Source organism: Aspergillus brasiliensis (genome assembly GCF_001889945.1).
Source record: "Aspergillus brasiliensis CBS 101740 unplaced genomic scaffold ASPBRscaffold_32, whole genome shotgun sequence".
In the NCBI taxonomy this organism is placed as follows: Eukaryota; Fungi; Ascomycota; class Eurotiomycetes; order Eurotiales; family Aspergillaceae; genus Aspergillus; species Aspergillus brasiliensis.
Genome location: NW_027137473.1, coordinates 9,522 through 26,478, shown reverse-complemented (window position 1 = coordinate 26,478; position 16,957 = coordinate 9,522). Strand labels below are relative to the sequence as shown.

General features: G+C 46.3%; 7 protein-coding genes across 7 annotated transcripts; 2 read left to right on the top strand and 5 right to left on the bottom strand.

The window, feature by feature from the left end:
- The first annotated feature begins 321 nt into the window (after positions 1 to 321).
- Positions 322 to 1,028, top strand: ASPBRDRAFT_49531 (uncharacterized protein). Its single transcript, XM_067626358.1, has 2 exons — positions 322 to 720; positions 798 to 1,028. Exons 1-2 carry the CDS (start codon positions 354 to 356, stop codon positions 941 to 943), a joined length of 513 nt encoding a protein of 170 aa, XP_067472966.1. The 5' UTR covers positions 322 to 353; the 3' UTR covers positions 944 to 1,028.
- ASPBRDRAFT_49529 (uncharacterized protein) lies at positions 974 to 1,596 on the bottom strand. The gene is made up of 2 exons (XM_067626356.1): positions 1,511 to 1,596; positions 974 to 1,454 (listed from the first exon to the last, which is right to left on the bottom strand). The coding sequence occupies exons 1-2, from the start codon at positions 1,586 to 1,588 to the stop codon at positions 1,179 to 1,181; spliced, it is 354 nt and encodes a 117-aa protein (XP_067472965.1). The 5' UTR covers positions 1,589 to 1,596; the 3' UTR covers positions 974 to 1,178.
- A 612-nt stretch (positions 1,597 to 2,208) lies between these two features.
- Positions 2,209 to 3,078, bottom strand: ASPBRDRAFT_49525 (uncharacterized protein). Its single transcript, XM_067626355.1, has one exon. The coding sequence runs from the start codon at positions 2,826 to 2,828 to the stop codon at positions 2,490 to 2,492; it is 339 nt and encodes a 112-aa protein (XP_067472964.1). The 5' UTR covers positions 2,829 to 3,078; the 3' UTR covers positions 2,209 to 2,489.
- A 634-nt stretch (positions 3,079 to 3,712) lies between these two features.
- ASPBRDRAFT_139524 (uncharacterized protein) lies at positions 3,713 to 5,563 on the top strand (the record flags this gene model as incomplete). The annotated part of the gene is made up of 5 exons (XM_067619104.1): positions 3,713 to 4,039; positions 4,096 to 4,307; positions 4,366 to 4,544; positions 4,628 to 5,222; positions 5,272 to 5,563. The coding sequence occupies 5 exons, from the start codon at positions 3,713 to 3,715 to the stop codon at positions 5,561 to 5,563; spliced, it is 1,605 nt and encodes a 534-aa protein (XP_067472963.1).
- A 644-nt stretch (positions 5,564 to 6,207) lies between these two features.
- On the bottom strand, positions 6,208 to 7,911 carry ASPBRDRAFT_60310 (uncharacterized protein; the record flags this gene model as incomplete). Its single annotated transcript, XM_067628206.1, has 3 exons — positions 6,208 to 7,181; positions 7,237 to 7,595; positions 7,646 to 7,911. The coding sequence occupies 3 exons, from the start codon at positions 7,909 to 7,911 to the stop codon at positions 6,208 to 6,210; spliced, it is 1,599 nt and encodes a 532-aa protein (XP_067472962.1).
- A 1,547-nt stretch (positions 7,912 to 9,458) lies between these two features.
- Positions 9,459 to 9,932, bottom strand: ASPBRDRAFT_35710 (uncharacterized protein; the record flags this gene model as incomplete). The annotated part of the gene is made up of 1 exon (XM_067623375.1): positions 9,459 to 9,932. The coding sequence occupies one exon, from the start codon at positions 9,930 to 9,932 to the stop codon at positions 9,459 to 9,461; it is 474 nt and encodes a 157-aa protein (XP_067472961.1).
- Positions 9,933 to 12,263: 2,331 nt separating this feature from the next.
- Positions 12,264 to 13,280, bottom strand: ASPBRDRAFT_139521 (SUR7/PalI family protein; the record flags this gene model as incomplete). Its single annotated transcript, XM_067619102.1, has 3 exons — positions 12,264 to 12,467; positions 12,525 to 13,088; positions 13,140 to 13,280. 3 exons carry the CDS (start codon positions 13,278 to 13,280, stop codon positions 12,264 to 12,266), a joined length of 909 nt encoding a protein of 302 aa, XP_067472960.1.
- Between the last annotated feature and the right edge of the window lie 3,677 nt (positions 13,281 to 16,957).

Below are 16,957 nucleotides of genomic sequence, written 5' to 3'. Positions count from 1 at the left end.
TCAGGTCCACACAAGGTGTTGATCTCGCTGATTACAATATAATACTGCCAAATACGTTAGCCGCGTGCTGGTTCTTTGCCAGACAATCCGTCTCCCAAAGTACCTGAGATACAATACGTTCATAAAATACTCAAAAGAATACTCATAACCTACTCCTAAAATACTCATAGAATACTCATAAAACACTCATAAATAAAATACTCACTAATAACGGCTTACCGGATTGGGTTAGCAACAGATGACGTGATAAGAAGTTACCCCGCACCTAAGTTCCAGGAAGCCACTCAGAAAGTTCTCATTAAATACTCATTAAAAACTTCTTTCAAAGCAACTACGTCCTCCTATGCGTCGTAATGTCGGCAGAAATACGAGATATTTGTGAGAAAATCCACAAGGTCTCCAAGGAGATCAGGGTTCTTGGACGACTGGACACTAGAAAGTCGAAGCTCGTTTCCTCCGCAATCCGTGTGATGACCACATCCCAATCTGAACGCCCATTCAAAGTATATCACGACTTTCTATGTGATTTACTTCGAGCGGCTGGGAGTTCCATGGTTATATTATCTTCTGCTAGTCTTGGAAAGGATAAAATTGTTCAGCTCAAGGCTGAGTGCAGAACCGCTCTCATCGATTATTTCGCCTGCCACGTTGGCTCGTTGGACTCCCCTGCTCTTTCTGCGTTGGTAGCAGCTTTTGGTGTTCCAAGAAATGAGTTCTATTCTGAAGGGTCATCCTCCTCAAATTTAGAATGTGAGTGATTCTTCTATTGATGCACTTGAAGGGCGTTTCCCACTTACATATTTTCATAGGCGGCCGTGAAGGGCAGCCTGCTCTCTCTTCACATACACAGCAGGTAAATTCGGTAGAGCAAAATGAGCAGACAGCTGCTGCAATGGCAAAGCAGGGTACAGACTCCACCCCTGTGCAGCGAAATGCGTTATAACCAGCAAACTAATGAAACCTTTCGAGCGAAGACTCGCTGATACTCCCATTCACTCTCCCTGCTGCGAAAGTCTTTGCAGAAGCTGTTATACAAGCTGTGGAGAAGGGACACAATAATCAGCTAGCAATTATACTCCCTAAGCCGGATCAGCAGCAACCTTTCATGTTTATTCCATTTGAAATATGCGCCAAAGTTATGCAAATGTATACAGCTAAGCCCATCAAACCCACAACCGCTACTCAGGCTGGTTGATAACTTTAACCTGCGCACTCTTTACCCACCAACAATAGCATCCGGGATTTAAGAATACCATTGTTACCTTGGATTTTGAGTTGGGAGATGTTTGATAGCTTTGAAGATGATCGTTGCCCCGAAATATACTGACACTACCTTCGCCCCCGCTGATATTGATAACGATGGCCGTAATATGCTGAAATGGGCCCCTCGCCAAGACAGGGTTTGGTATTAACCAATCTCCGGTGCCTTCTACTTCTGCCTTCGAATATGCTGTCTAGTCGAAGCTGACTTAGCTAGACCCTTTATCTCAGTTATGCAGTTATGACGTACCTCCGCCTTATAAATGTGCTTGAGAACCTCGTTATCGTTTGCAGAATCCGTCACGTCCAGTGTATGTAGAGTAGTCATCCTCGAGTGAAATATGGGCTTTTTGAGAGAGAATAATGCAAATCAAAGTCGCCGTAGGCCAGGAAAGAGAAGGGCTTTCCAGAGCGGGTTGAAAGTTTGATAATTGTAGCTCGGTGGGGGATAGGAGGTGCGGAGGGTTCGTGTCATCAAAAAGCGACGCTTGACACCTAATACTTCTTATCGTCATTATATATGCCACTGTTTCAAAGAAGCTTGTTTAGACTAAATATCGACTGGATCATGGGAGGAGAGTGGGGGGCAGACAAGAGATAATGAAAATGATGGGACTCACATTCTAGGGTAAAGAGGGCGAAAGTGGGAGATATTAATGCTCACTTCAAATGCCAATAAGCAAGCAAACCATTCATGAAGCTGCGTGATCGAACTTCCAGAACAGCAATAGGTTGCTAATAAACATGAAAGAGGGATGGTGCTCGCAATCATAAAATGTTACGTGGAGGGATTATCCATCGGACAGGCACCTTCCCCACTTACTCCTAACGGAAAAGGAATGTGTCACGTGGGCTAGGAACCCAATCTTGCCGCCGATAAAGTGCCGCCGCGGCGGATATAACAGGGACATCGAACGTGCAAATTAATAACAGATAATCTTCACACTGTGACTATCCTTCTCCACCTATTGCAGATAATATCTGTCCGTTTGGATTCCACCTTTATTTCGAAGTACGTGCAAGGAAATGACAAGGCTGGAGAATTGAACTTTTCATCGACCATGTACGATCGTTGACGTTCACATGACTAATCCATAAAATCAACAAACAGTTAACTCTTAACTAATATTGAACGAATCCACAATTGCATTTTTCGGACGGGACTTTCCCCATGCCATCTACCATGTCAGTAATGTTTCACGCGCAACCGTGGTAGCTCCATTGCAGCATCAGTTGTTGGCTCTGAATGAATCTTCCAAGTCCGATTTCGCCTTCTGTGAATCCTCTTTCTTAGGGTCAATGGTGCATTTTGCTAAGATCCTGTGGCTGTCCTTCTGCGCTGCCTTCTTGACTTCCGCATCATCGGCATCTTTGTTCGCCTGGAGGATAATCTCGTGCTGAGTTTCATTGATCGTTGCACCTTTGTCGACTCTGAAATTCAATTTTTTATCCTTGCTCTGAGATGGATAGAGTCGCTGTCCCTTTGTCGCGTTCTCTGCCTTTTTGTATAATTTCGCCCATGGAATGCCTTCGATGAAGTTGCGGACAGTTTTGATGGAGACAGTCATCTAATATCAGTTAGAGATGCAAGGGCGAAACTGCTACTATGTTACCAACCTTGTAATTGGTGTATGGATCTTCGTTGGGTTTTTCTTCTTTTCGAGGTGCTTTTAGCGAAAAGCCTTTGTCTTTGAACATACTGGAAAGTACTTACTTATAGCTGATCATCGAGATCATTTCGTGAGGTGTTTTGCTGCCCTTTTTTCCATGCGCTCAGGCCCTTCTACTGGTAATTTAAAAAATAAACCAGTAAAAATTTGAGACGGTGGTGAACAGTCTTCATGAAACAGTCTTCATGACTTAATAATAATATCATGGGGCTCTTATGAGATCCTACTGGGTACTTCATGAGTATGTGGTGGATGAGAAGAGCCAAGAAATTCTAGCCTCGATTAGTGGAGTCCGTCAGCGATCACCTGGCGCTTTGTTGATAGATGGCGGCCAGTAGTTGCTTACTCCCCTCTTTACGCACAGGCGTGCGACGATCGTATTAGAATGCATTATTTATTTCACTGACCCATACCGAGCGCGTCATCCGCCAGCAGAAAATTAAAATTTTTGGCGCGTTATGATCAATGCTGTTTGGCCGGCTCTATATTTGATTTGTTTTGAAAGGGTTTTCTGGCACGTGCGCTAATCACTTGACCAGGTGTCACCAAGGAATGTTGAATTCCCGAGCTCCAATTTCCCGTACTGGACAATCAATTTCTTCCAAACAAGATCAGCAATGAGGTTCAGTCTGAAATCCCCGTCTTCTATGATAATTTGCCCGTTGCGGTACCACAAGTCAACCATCTCTCACAAAATCTTTTATTCTCCTTTCTGCTCAATATCACAACACTCGATCTCTCGGTCTTCTCACCGCTGTGCTCCAGTATCGACTGTTCGCAACATGAGTACTTCCGATCGGGCGGAAGTTGGCTCGCGACCCGAGCACGAAAGCTTCTTTCGCTATACAAGCGGACGCTGGCTATGGGACGAAGATCAACAGCTTCGAGACAGATATAAGGTCTTTAATGTTTCCGAGCTCCAAAACGCTGCTATCAACGCTCTGAAGTCGGGCAGCTGTGTCTCAATAGTCAAACTGGCGGAAGGTGGGTATAATAAAGTTTTTCGCCTTCTCATGGATGACGGAAAGACTGTCCTGGCTCGCATTCCAAATCCGAACGCCGGTCCACCCTTCTACACGACCGCCTCGGAAGTTGCCACAATGGAGCTTGTAAGTTGGCCCAGTTACTTTTGACGTGGTACAGACGAAACTTATGTAATTAAAAGGTTCGAACTGTTTTAAAAATTCCTGTGCCCAAAGTATATGCATGGAATGCCACTGCAAACAATCCGGTTGGATCGGAATACATAATCATGGAAGAGGCCCCAGGAACACAAATCGATAGCTTGTGGACAAACCTTGGAGCTGATTCAAAACTCGCGATCATGAAGGAGGTGACTTCCATTGAGTGCAAACTATCCTCTTTGTCCTTCTCTCAGTATGTTTTGGTTTATTACGCGGTGATATCCTTGCAGCTAATACGAAATATTATCCAGCTATGGGAGCATATACTTTGCGAATGACTTAGTTGAAGGCGCTGTTCCAGCAGAGATAACCAGTGATGTGTCTTCTGAACTGAAAGAAGCTGTAGCGAAACAATTTACAATTGGACCCTCTGCGGACAGGAGCTTTTGGAACAAGGAACGTTCAATGATGGACATCTCTCGCGGTCCCTGTATGTTTAGGCAAAAGAAGAAATAAATAAGCAGAGGGAACCGCCTCGCAAATCTTCATCGGTTCTCTGCTAACTGTTTTTAGGGCAAACCCCTGCGGACTACGCGTTGTCAGTGGGCCGTCGGGAAATTGCATGGATCAAGCGTTACGCAGCAGCAAAAGCTACTGATGACTCTCCCTATGCCTCTGCATCCCAGCGAAGTCCAGAAGCTCATATTCAGCTTCTGGAAAAGTTTCTTGAGATTGCTCCTCATCTCGTGGATATTGACAAGTGTTTTCTCCGATCTGTCATATGGCATGGTGACCTACATTCTTCAAATCTCTTTGTCGATAATAACCACATCTCATCCGTGATTGATTGGCAAGGCGTATGGGCTGGCCCTCTCTTCCTTCAAGCTAAGCCTTCGCCGCTTGTGGACTATCAAGGGTGTATACTACTCAAACGTCCCGAAAACTTTGACGACCTTGACGAGGGACTTCAGATCGAGATCAAGCAGCAGATTGCCAAATCCACTCTTTTCCAGCTCTATCTGATTCAGACAGAGGAGAAGAACCCTGCTCTGGCGAGATGTTTCCATTTGGATCACGGGAAGACAAGGCGTCTTCCAGTGGAATATGCCGGTGATACTTGGGATGACGATATTGTATCTTTCCGGGAAGCGCTTATCAACGTGGAAAGGTAAGCTACCCTCTTAGCACTAAAATACAAGATATCTTATCATATCTAGGTATTGGAAAGAGTTAGGTCGACAAGGAGAATGTCCAATTCATTTTACTAAAGATGATTTGGATAAACATTTGCAGGAGGCAGAAGGATGGAACGAGGTGCAAGATTTCTTCGACAGAATCGAGGGCCTTGTGAAAAGAGACGGTTGGACACATAACGAGACGTTTCATGAAGCTGTTAAGTTCTTTTCTGATTTGAGAAATGCTGGTCTTCAGAACGTCAGAGGTGAGGAAAGAAAAATATTGGAGAAGGAGACACGCTGGGTAGATACTATTAGTGGTCGGAAACAATAATACACCTACGTACGTGGCGGGGAGAAGTATAGTCCCTTCCTTTGCATCTGTTACTATTGCAAACTTAAAGATAGTATCAGTATCCACTTACGTTCATCTGGCCTTCTCCCTGTATTGAGACGCCAACGCTCCTACCATGTTGTAACGACCCAACTATTAGTAAGAGGTTTGTTCGGTATCCAACAGCTGGTGATGATCACCTAACTTGAGATTTTCATAATATCGCCGATTGCCTACCGTGCTAGAACTCAGCCGAGTGATTTTATGGATAGTCCCAAAAATTTAGAATTTCAAACTTCTGATCCCAATACGTAATAGTTCTTAAGACTCTCCTCGTATTCAAGCCAACTATCATGTTCATCCTAACATCCTAAATGGAGAGCATGCGGATACATAGGATGGCTTCTAAGTCGCCTAGCGTTGACCACAACAGAGTCTTCGTATAGTCAATTAGACTTGCCATGTCTCGCAAGGCTTTTGCTGCTATAATCTTCTGTGGGATTCCTTATAACGTCAAAGGTTGTATCGAGGAAGTCGAAAGCATCTAGACTTGTAAAGCGTTGCTTGCAAATTCTCCTCCAGCCCAGGGATTTTATAGTTCCATTCATTGCCCTGAGTGTTGTACAGGCTGAGAGACAAATGGGTCATGGACGTAGTCTGATTCCATGAACCGTCTGGGTATGGTTTTTGAACTCATTTCTGCTGGAAGGCAAAAAGTCAATGTCTCTTAAGCTGCATATCCCACAACGACGACTGCCAGTGTCAAATGCAGCTAGTTCCTGGCAGTGAATCTTCTCCGCGTGGTCCCACAGTTTAATTGTCTTACACTTCCTTTTTTGTCGGTCAACTTGGGGCAGACGCAAATCTGAGAGACAGAACGGACATTGTAAGGGGTCATATCTTTCGGGTATAATTTCGGCCTTCGGTGGTGTCGGGGTCGGCATTTGTTGTATTGAGATGGCCGCCTGCTTTCCTCGACGTGGGCTTTCCTTTCGACGCTGCCAGCGGACTAGGAGCCGTACATAGTCGAGCCGACGATGGTGGGCATCCTCTGTTGTTTCCGCGAGCGCGGAGTAGCACAGAAGACGGACGAGCTCCGCCCGTTCAGAGATATGATAATAGCGAGGCAGCTGGCTCTGTCCGTCGCTGCTCGCGGTTTCAGAAGTGCCCTCATATTGTTGATTAAAAATTGCTGTATCGGTATTCCTAAAATGTCTTTTTCGGTTTCGCTCCTTGGCTTTGTTTCGGAGAGATGTGAGCATGCTGTTCAGCTCCGCGTCTGCTCGCCTCTTCTGCTCACCGGCCTCCGTCCCTGCCGCATCCTTGATAGTGAGGCCCATCGCACGGATCCTCGCTGTGAGGCCCCGGGGAATCCTTCTCAAGCGCCGTACTTCCGGATCCCGGGAAATCTTCCGAGACTGTGCATCCGTGAGGCCGATGGGGGCAGTATGGTCCGCCAAAAGTGTTGCTGACCGAAGTTCCCGCTGCACAATTTCATTTGATGGTCGCTTGTGAAATCCTGCTGCGGTGTCAAAATCCACTATCTCATTGAGGTAATATTTAACAGCGTTAGACTCATGATTGGCAACTTGATCACGAACAGACGATGGAGCTTGGTCTATTTGTGGAGCGTTTAGCTATAGGGGTCAACATCCATGTAGCTGGAAACATACTGTTGATCGCGTTGATTCCACCCCGGCGAAGCACTTTCTGCGTCAGGTTACGCGCCTGATCCGCCCGAATTCCAAGTCGTTTAATGATGCGACTCCATGTCCGCGACTTGAGTGGTTGAATATCAGATGTTCGATAGCCTTCTGTGGTATGCTCGGGCTCCCTAAATATTGGGATGTCTAATTTGTCTCTCTTTATTTTCATCTGAATACCTCTCCGATGTGCAGGGATCGGCACAGTGTAGATATCCGCCACGTCCTTTATCGTCGCGAGGAAGATATCATCGTCGATAGCCAACGCCATCAGCTGACCTAGTAGGTCGGATATCAGGTTTTCCTCATGTTCGATCACAAATCTCTTCCTGTATTCGTGTAAGCAGATGATTAACATGATCTGCTTTAGGTCTGGTACTTACATCTCGGCTTTCGGCCCTCCGCTTTCGTGTGAAGCAGTGTCATGATAGCGGCGCAGACATGGCGTTCACCGGGAGTCGGATTGCGGACAATATAGAACTCAACATGTCGCCAAAGGATAGTTTTGGTCTCTTCGTCGCCCTCAAAATACCCGTCATCCGTAACAATAGATGTGTCTGAATCGCAGTCGACGTCGCTCGCAGTTTCCAGATCGGAGTGGTGGCTGAAAATGTCATCCAGATCGGTTTCTTCTAGCTCGCTCATCTCAGTGTCTTTACCCGTTATATGGCTGGAACCCCCAGAGGGTGCCTCGTCCTCCGACTAGTTAAACGAGCTCTCGTATTTCGTACGATTACTGGGGTTCTTGGATCCAGAAGTTTCGAGGGGGCGTCCATCAGGTTGAAGGTCAACAGTATGTCTTATGTCAAACAATGATACTGCTCGGCAGGCGGAAATGCTCGATAAATTGAGACCAGCTAATACATATAGTCATTGCTTCTCATCGGCAAACACCGAGTCGCAATGGGCCATGTAAGTGACAAGAAAATGTTAAAGGTCATCTGATGCTGCTGTAGGCTTGGGCAGAGGGTGTCTGCGCAAGCCCATCCGCCTACTCACAACGTTCATATACTATGCAGCCGCATTAGTCAACCCTCAAAGCCCTGGGTGGAAAGGGGTCCAACAACATATGACTACATAAGAGGTATAGGCGCTGGCTCTCCACCTTAAGACAAATTAAAAGAACTACGAGGTCGCTAGGCCTACAGATAGTCCCTAATTATCTTGACGATAATGAAGAAACCTATAGCCAATGGCAGAGCTTAACGCCACAAGTTAATTCTTAGGACACGCTGGTATGTTTGGAACATTGGCCTTACAAAACTGGATGCTAACTTCTCCATGATACAGCACCCTGAGAGAAGGGATGTTTCTTCAGGCTCCAGGAGCGGAACAAGCCCTCACTCACCTTCCTGCAGAGTATATCTTGGTATCAAGCTTTCGTGTATCAATAATTGATATGATAGCCCCTTCTTTATTCTAAAGGGCTCTGTGGACGGTTGCAATCATTGGGCAGAATGTAGAAATGAATGGAGATGGTGTTTTCTCAATGTGGGTATGTCTTGAAGAGTAGTCAATGGATTCCTCATGAGATATGTCTCCGGGTGCGAAAAACTGGCCTCCATATATAAAAATACTTGAGAATACCAGTTCTAGCTTACCCTGCAGGGGCCACGCCTCAGAATGAAATCAAATTCCGACTCCTGGCTGGTTCATCATAAGTAATACTGATGATGAACTGACAACAGAAGACAAAGAAGCCAGTGGACGTGAAATCAACCTATTCTCTGAATATGATCTTGACAGGTCAGCTGAGTTGATTACTGATTGGCCTGAAGAAGACACTCAAGACTTGAAGCCCTTGGATATGTCTGAAGTCCGAGCCCCAACTATCGAGATGTTTGACCCGGACACTGGTAGATGGGTTCAAGAACAAGCGACATTTGCGCAGAAGTTGGACGAGGACGACGGTCAATCTTACATGCAGCCACCATCCACGAACGGCACACAGGAAATGCGGGACATATCCAAGATGGAAGGCGAAAACAATATAATGCTTGATACTGAGACTAGGTATACCGTTCGGAGTATGTGCGGTGAGCTTTTTATTTGATGAGAAGAACTATCGACCTAAAGAAAGCTGCCAATGAAAGGAAAAGCCATAAAATCCGGAAAGAGCATCTATATGTTCCTCAACGGCCTATAGTCATCGGTTAGCCTAGTCAATATTCTAAGAGTAGAGAAACTTACGTTCAGGACGGATTATGCCGGAAGCTCTTCATAGTAATCCTGCAGACCTCGCTAATGCGGGAGAGATTCTGGATATAGCCAAGAGGAAAAGAGTTGCGCATATTGCATAGCTCTTGCCAGGGACCTGAGAAGACTGAATCAAATAGCCAGCAAGATATAACATTCATCTGTTCGAAGTGATGGGGGTCCGCGTTCATAGGAAGGTGGAAGCGGGTGAAAAGTTCAGCCAGCTTCTCACGGACCTCATATACAGTAAGTCGGCGTATGAGATTTTGAATAGTTAGTTTGGTACCATGAGCAATAACGAACTCAGTATCACTAGGTTGGCGGATAGGTTCTTCAAGGAGAGAACGGAGAAGGACGGCATCGACAAGACGGAGACGTTCAATCTCAGCATTGTGGACAGGAAGAGAAACATTGAAGCGGAATAGAAGTGTCCGTAGTTCAGGTCCAAAGGAGAATTCATGATTAGGCATTGTTATTCTCAAGATACAGGAACATGTGTTAGACTTAGGATACAAGATGAGGTTAGACAGCAAGGACTGATGCAAACTGACAGGATAAGAAGACGGAGAGCAGAGACAGTAGAAAAAATGACTGGAAGACGGACGCAACAAAAAGGATAGCTGACTAGTGGAGGCTACAGAAGAGACGGCAGGACGGTAGAAGAAAGGGAGGAGTTGACTGAGGGAGAAAGAAGTTAGGGAGCGGAGAGAGGAAGGGCCTATATATATAAGCTTCTCGGGGGGGAGCAGTTGGGAATGGCAGCAGACTATATTCACCCCGCTGCGGAACTATGGGAATGACGGTGGAACAACGTTCCCCGTCGTGGGAACATGAGAATCCAAACAGTCACTTCACGCACCAATGGGAGGGAATGGAGGTATTGTTACAGGATAGCACACAATTTACCCTATATCCTCAGAGCTCGCCCGAACAGGCTACAAGAATGGCCCCCACACGAAATACAAATACTTATAGGCTCTTAGAAACCTCCAGCTACTTCTTCTTGTCCTGAGGCACGTCTAGGTTAGGAACAATTTATTCGGCCCGTAGCAGATAGTCACTAAGTCAAGTCACGTAAACAGGATGGGAAGCAGTAAGAGGAAGTGAAAGGGAGTATTTATATCGGGAGCATAACAGTGAAGTTATATAGTACAGTCACTAAATGGAGCCACTTATGCAGTCAGAAGGGGCAGAATAACAAAAATAGAACAGGAGACTCAGCTGGGGGCATACACAATCAATCAGATAGAGTTGAGCAAAGAGCAGCGAAGTAAGAGGAGCGGTGTAGCAAAACCCAGCAGAAATCAAAGTGGTGACAAGAATAAGTTGGAAAGGAAAAAGCAGAAACTACCCGCAAGCGGTGAGGTAAATAAACTGATTAGAAGAAGCAAAAGTATACAAAATGTGGTGCAAAATGGCCGTTTGCGAGCATCTGACATCTGCTATATACGGAGTATGGAGTAGTTGATTAACTTATCTAGTTGATATACTCTATATTTAATTTATCGATAGTTGACTGGTTGCCATCTAAGCACTACACAGGAAGGAGAGACAGGAAATGATTGACATAGCTATAGCTCTCCACCCTTCCTCTCTATATTTGACACTGGTACTGGCATGGCTTCTTCAGTAGCACAGTCGCAGAGCTTATCGTCTATAGCGGGATGAATCACTGTATTCGCTCGAATGAAATGTGCGTGTACTGAGTAACTGGTGTATATATCATTAAGCACTTCATGGCATGTCATCTGATGATAACTTCAAGACCTGATTGACTTTTATCTGAAAGACCGCAGGCTCTTCGACTTCATCATATATTGTCTCAGGTTCGAGAAATACTTCCTTCATATTGGGACGTTCATAGATATCCTGAAGGAGCCCTGAGTATGGCCAGACGTGTGCCTCCACCTAATCACAAAGATGCTCGTTATGTTAGGAGATTTAGTACATTAGTGTAGATGATTAAGATATTTAACAAGAGACGATATACCCCCACAGGATAATTCAGGCTGATTGCGGGTAATAGGGGGACGCTACCGCCACACCAGCCAGGCTGCCTCCACACTGGCCTTCGCTGATGCCACACCTTCCGCCACCTACCGCCTACTGTAGTAAGTAAAACTTGGTTTTTAAGACATGCAGATTCTCACCGCCTGCTGTTTTGTCTTAGTTCTTGCTTTATACCTGCCTTAGGCAGTAATACGATGTCCCAGGCAGTAAGAAATTCAAATGGCAGGCGGTAGCAATTCTATGTTTATTAAAAACAAGCCTTACTCTATATAGTGGGCGGAAAGTTTGATATGCCTTAGGCAATTATTCCAGCCTCAGGCAGCAGATGAGGTAAAATAGCAGGCGGTAGTAATTCTGCTAGTTCTATAAGCGAGCCTTATCTACTAAGGTAGGCGGTAGCGCCTTCCCTTCTTTATCGTATCGCTAGCCGTTTCGGAGCGTAGAAAAGAAGGTTTAACTAGTATATCGGAGATCACCTGAAAGGCAAAGAGAGAGACATATCGAAGACTTCCTAGAACGAAAGGTACTCAAGTTATGGCCAATAAGAACTGGAGAACTTTGACCAGGCTTCACAGCAGTATCAATCCAAGAAGTGTATCTTTGAAGATCTTCTGCCCGAGGCTACGACCGGTATGGAATATGCTGACTCCCTGATTTGTTGGTAATTCTCGCACCGCTACCTGTATGTATACAGAAGCCGACCTCCAAAGACTAGGAGCCCATCTATGATGAATGCCTCTTATTCGTGGGAATGCGCCGATTGCCAACTCTGAATCCTTTAGTGAGCTTGCTCAGCTACAACAATATGACTGGATCAGCCAGATCAATAAGGCACTGCTGGAAAATGCGAATGCAAGCCATGCAGCGACTAGCATGTGCGCTCCAAGACTGGCTGAAGCGCCAAAGCTGCCCAGAATCATGTTGATACCGGAAGTATTCAGGCAGTATATGACGTTTGCCCCGATCGTTGCGGACGTAATCAGAGCCAAGGAAAGCTAGAACAGTTAGCGAGCCCTTCCTCGTATCTCAGATTTCAATGATAATAGATATACCACGCAGAAAGTAAGGAGCAGCTTATTTCCTCTGCCAAAAGCCATCTTCCTAATACCTAGAAGTGCTGTAAGGGTCGCCGCGAAGAAGCCAGAGATATATAACCAAGTAATTGCCCTTGACATATTGCAATATCCGGTGAGGACTTTATCATCAATTGTTGAAACCAGCTCACCGATCTCTGTCGAAGCAGAATTCAAAATACCGGAGATATTGAACGTGAAGGATATACTTGGCCGGGAACAGGAGACGACTTGAGTATCGTTGCCTTCGCAGTAGCCCCACAAGCCGATGGTGTAATACGCTGGGAGCTCTGACTGGAGCTCTTTTTCCAAGGTCCGAAGTGCATCGCTCGCTTGACTCACAACCGTCCCGGCGGCAGTAGAAGCCTTGGTTGCGATACCCTCAACGGCAGTAGAAGCTTCAGAAGCTGCACTATCCATGCCTTCTGCGACACTGCTGGCGACATTTGAAACCCCGTCTGTGACGCTTGACGAGACTCCGGACAAGTCGATGGAGCGGCGAAGATGGAGGTCGCCGAGGTTTGGAAAATCACTTAAATTGACCTTTTTGAGCTGTAAACGTGCATCATGAGCGAAAGAAATACATCGGCCCACCTTCATGAAATATAGACCCGGAGGAGAGGATGAAGATGTGCAGCCTACAAACACCACTGCCAAACATACCAATACCGCAATTGAAAGTAGCAACGCACTAATGGAGCCCAACTGACCGAAGTTACTGGCGTACCGAGGCATCTTCTCTAAGCGGCTGTAAAATAGAATAGTACCAGAATGGTACAAAGCTTGAAGGCCTTCAAGACCTGAAAGACAGGTTGCCGTGGAATGTGTGTCAAGTCCTACTCTGGCTTCAACCAGCGAGTGGCCGTTACAGTAAGGTGAACGATCCTCGGACTGGACGGGTGGACACGTTGGCCTAATATACTTTGCGCTGGAGATTAAAGCTATGCGCATATCAAGCAGCGCCAGGCTCTGTTTTACTGACTCCCGTTTAGCCGTGGGAAAAGTGAAGCTGCTTGTACAAGGACGCCGTGGTTTATCAGTGGGGTTGGCTTTTCACGTCTGAGTAGCTGCAGGAATCTCGATTTGTTTATTTTGGCCCTATTCGCAGACCATTAGGAAACGACTGAGGATGTCAGTGAATATGTATGAAAGTGCCTCCTTGATTGCCAGTCAATTCTGGATTGCTGCAGTTATCTTCTATCTGAGCAAGATGATATACGGTTATAGCACTTGTACTGTGGAAATCACTGATTGCACTTAGTAAGGCAGGTAGAGTCGATTGGTGAGTGTTTCGTGTAGTTATTCCTGCAGACACCCAACTGATAGGCCAGACATGACAACTGCGGCCTAGGTCTTGACGATGTTACAGACGATTGTTATGTCTGTAAAAGATCCCAAAACTGGAGATGATCGGTATGAAGAGCTGGCCTGATACAGTTCTAGATGCTCTATGTAGCCATATGCGTGGTAATGGATATGCACATGAGTGCACCCGGCTTACGGAGCTCCAAAGGTATTATCTTTACCCGGGCACACGCGATTACAGGGGTATTTTCTCACTCGACGCTTTTCAGAATACAGTAATCGAAAAGCTACCTGTTAATTATCCTGAAGAGCGAGGCCGGACGCTGGCTATGGGAAGCATCTTTTGATTGAATTGGTTCAAGCCACAGACGAACAAGGAGGATTAGTCCTCTGCGGGCAACGCTATTCGAGGCCACATACGGGAGATTGTACGAGATTACCTCCATCAGTGTGAAGAGATTTCAGAATTGAAACACTGGCCGAACGGTGGTTAATGAGAACGGAGTGTGGGCGTTCTGAAGCGTTCTGGTAAGTATGTTATGTAGCAGAGAGGATGGGTCGTAGCTCAGTTGCGGCGAAGTCTTTAGCAAATGGCCTCTCCCGAGCAAAGACGTACAATGTGGAAGAGACCGTGCTCTGAGGACCACCACATGGTTTCTTAGAAGCCCAGTAAACGTTCCGAGGAGCATTCTTCGTCATTCTGGAGCGACCGGCCGTTCAGGGAACGATATGAAGGTGGATATCACAGAATCAAGGAATGTGATCGGGTCATACCATACCGCTAAAAGTCACTTTCGAGGGATTAAAGAACAGCGTCACCGGGGACAGAATAAGAGCGTCAGTGGATATAAAACATGACAACTCCTGCACTTCACCGGCTTGATGGCAAGGACCCAGTCAGATACTTCTTCGTCTGCATTGTTACAGCTACCAAAATGGGCCAGGAGAACGGCGACCACGAGTTTACGAAGGATCTCTCTACACCTGATGTATGCTCGCACTTAGCTGCCCGTGAATACCATTGGGTAGCCACTACACAGCTCTCTCAAGACGATGATGCCGACATTGATGCCAGACCGGGATATACTCCTCTTACGTGGGCAGCCTACAGGTGCCCTTGCGGTGCTGTTGGCCAGCTGCTTGCGTCCGGAGCAAATTCTGCATCCCAAGACACCGACAAATTCCTCGCACTTCACATAGCAGCAGGAAAAGGACATTTGCCGGTTGTGGAGCTGCTCCTGCAACTTCCTGGAATCAATGTAAATGCGCAGGACAAACATGGGTCAACCGCTCTTCATAAAGCAGCATATAAGGGACGTTTGCCAATTGTCGAGCTGCTCCTGCAACATCGTGGCACCGATGTCAATAAGAAGGACAATTACGGGTGCACCGCGCTTCATGAATCGTCAGATGAAGGACGTTTGCGAGTTGTGGAGCTACTCCTGCGACGAAGTACGGTTGATATCAATGCACAAGACAACGACGGTTGGTCCGCACTTCACATAGCGGCATGCAAAGGACATTTGGCAATGGTCAGGCTGCTCCTGCAACATCCTGGAATAAATGTCAATTTGAAGAACAATCACGGTCAGACTGCTCTCTGGTTTGCAAAAGAGAAAAGAGACACGCCGATATACTACTCTCTCGCTGGCGATCCCCGGCTGAACATCAACGAAATAATCAACCCGTTTGGCTCCCCACCGCATCAATGTCACACCTGCTCCGAAATGGAAGAAAAAATGCCTGTCACAAAGATGCTTGCACTGTTCTTGTTAGTTGCCTTATTCATTGCTGCCGGTTTGCGTCCCACATGTGATTGAACCTTTAGTGGATAGCACCTATACTCGCAACGGTCGTGTTACCAACTCTTACAGCACATGATAGCAATGACTTCAGGAATTATTTCTCTTTTCAACAATCTATCAAGTCCGACGCATACTTGCACATTTCTCGTCTTTCAGTCAGATTGTATTCCATTGACGAATTCGGAGCGTCGTGATATGTTCGCCGCGGCCAGTGGCCAGTTCTGCTGCCCTCGAGAATATTTTGAATTACGAGACCCGTACAAACACGTTGGCAGGAATACAAGAACTTCTCTAAAGTGCTTTTCCTTTTGTAGTTGCTGTTCAAATATGAAATAAAGCTTGGCCGAACACGGCCATATGCTTTCGCTCTTTTCGCCTATTTAGTATAGTCATTTTAAAATAGATAGTCGCTACCACGCGGACAGACTTCACACTGCCATCCGCTCATGCCAAACCCTCTGCTTTACGCCGCCTAGGAAGGCGCTCATAAGACGACTTTCTCCATACACTTATAGAGGGCCCGGTTTAAAAGCTTTCAGAAGACCTTGGGGGAGTCGGTACGGCATCTTTGAAGGCTTTGTAACAGCCTACTATACCGCGCAACGAACGGAACGGAGTCTCAGGCGTCATGTAGCAAAAGGCCGTCCATTAGAAAAGAAAAAGAAAGAGAAACTACTGCCCAGAAACACCTACGGGTGGTAACGAATGCCTATAATGCGACTATCACTAATTACAGCTTGACGACCGAAACACACTAGGGGAAAGACAAGGGAGACCGGATATAGGATTCACAGATTATTGACCATGGTTCAATCGCGAGTTACCAAGTATTATAGCCAGGTGACCACTGATACTAACAAACCAGCCACTACCACATAAGGGGCCCCAGTCTATGGACCACTGCTGAACTCGGTCCTGATCCGAGCCTTTGCTCGCCATGGTCAGCAGTTGGCAGATGGCAGATGGCAGGGCCCATCTAGGCATTTCCTCCCATCAAGAAACTCTCTATGAAAGGAAGTAAAACGGATGACAAGCACATTCCAAAATACACGTTGTCTTTCCGTGCCACTCTCTACGTCAGATATATTTTAAAACGATGATTAGACATTCTCTGCCGGCTGGCCTCACCAGAAAGGTCACGCAGACTCTGTTCATGGCCAGCATCCAGCTATATGCTGGGAGAGCACGACACAAGTCCTGAGAGTCCTGCGGGATGGTCTATTGACGTTCCCACCCGAGAGTTGCAGCTTAACGCAACGGTTATCTTGGGCCCATCTCACGAGTATATGCGGTCCAAGCCAA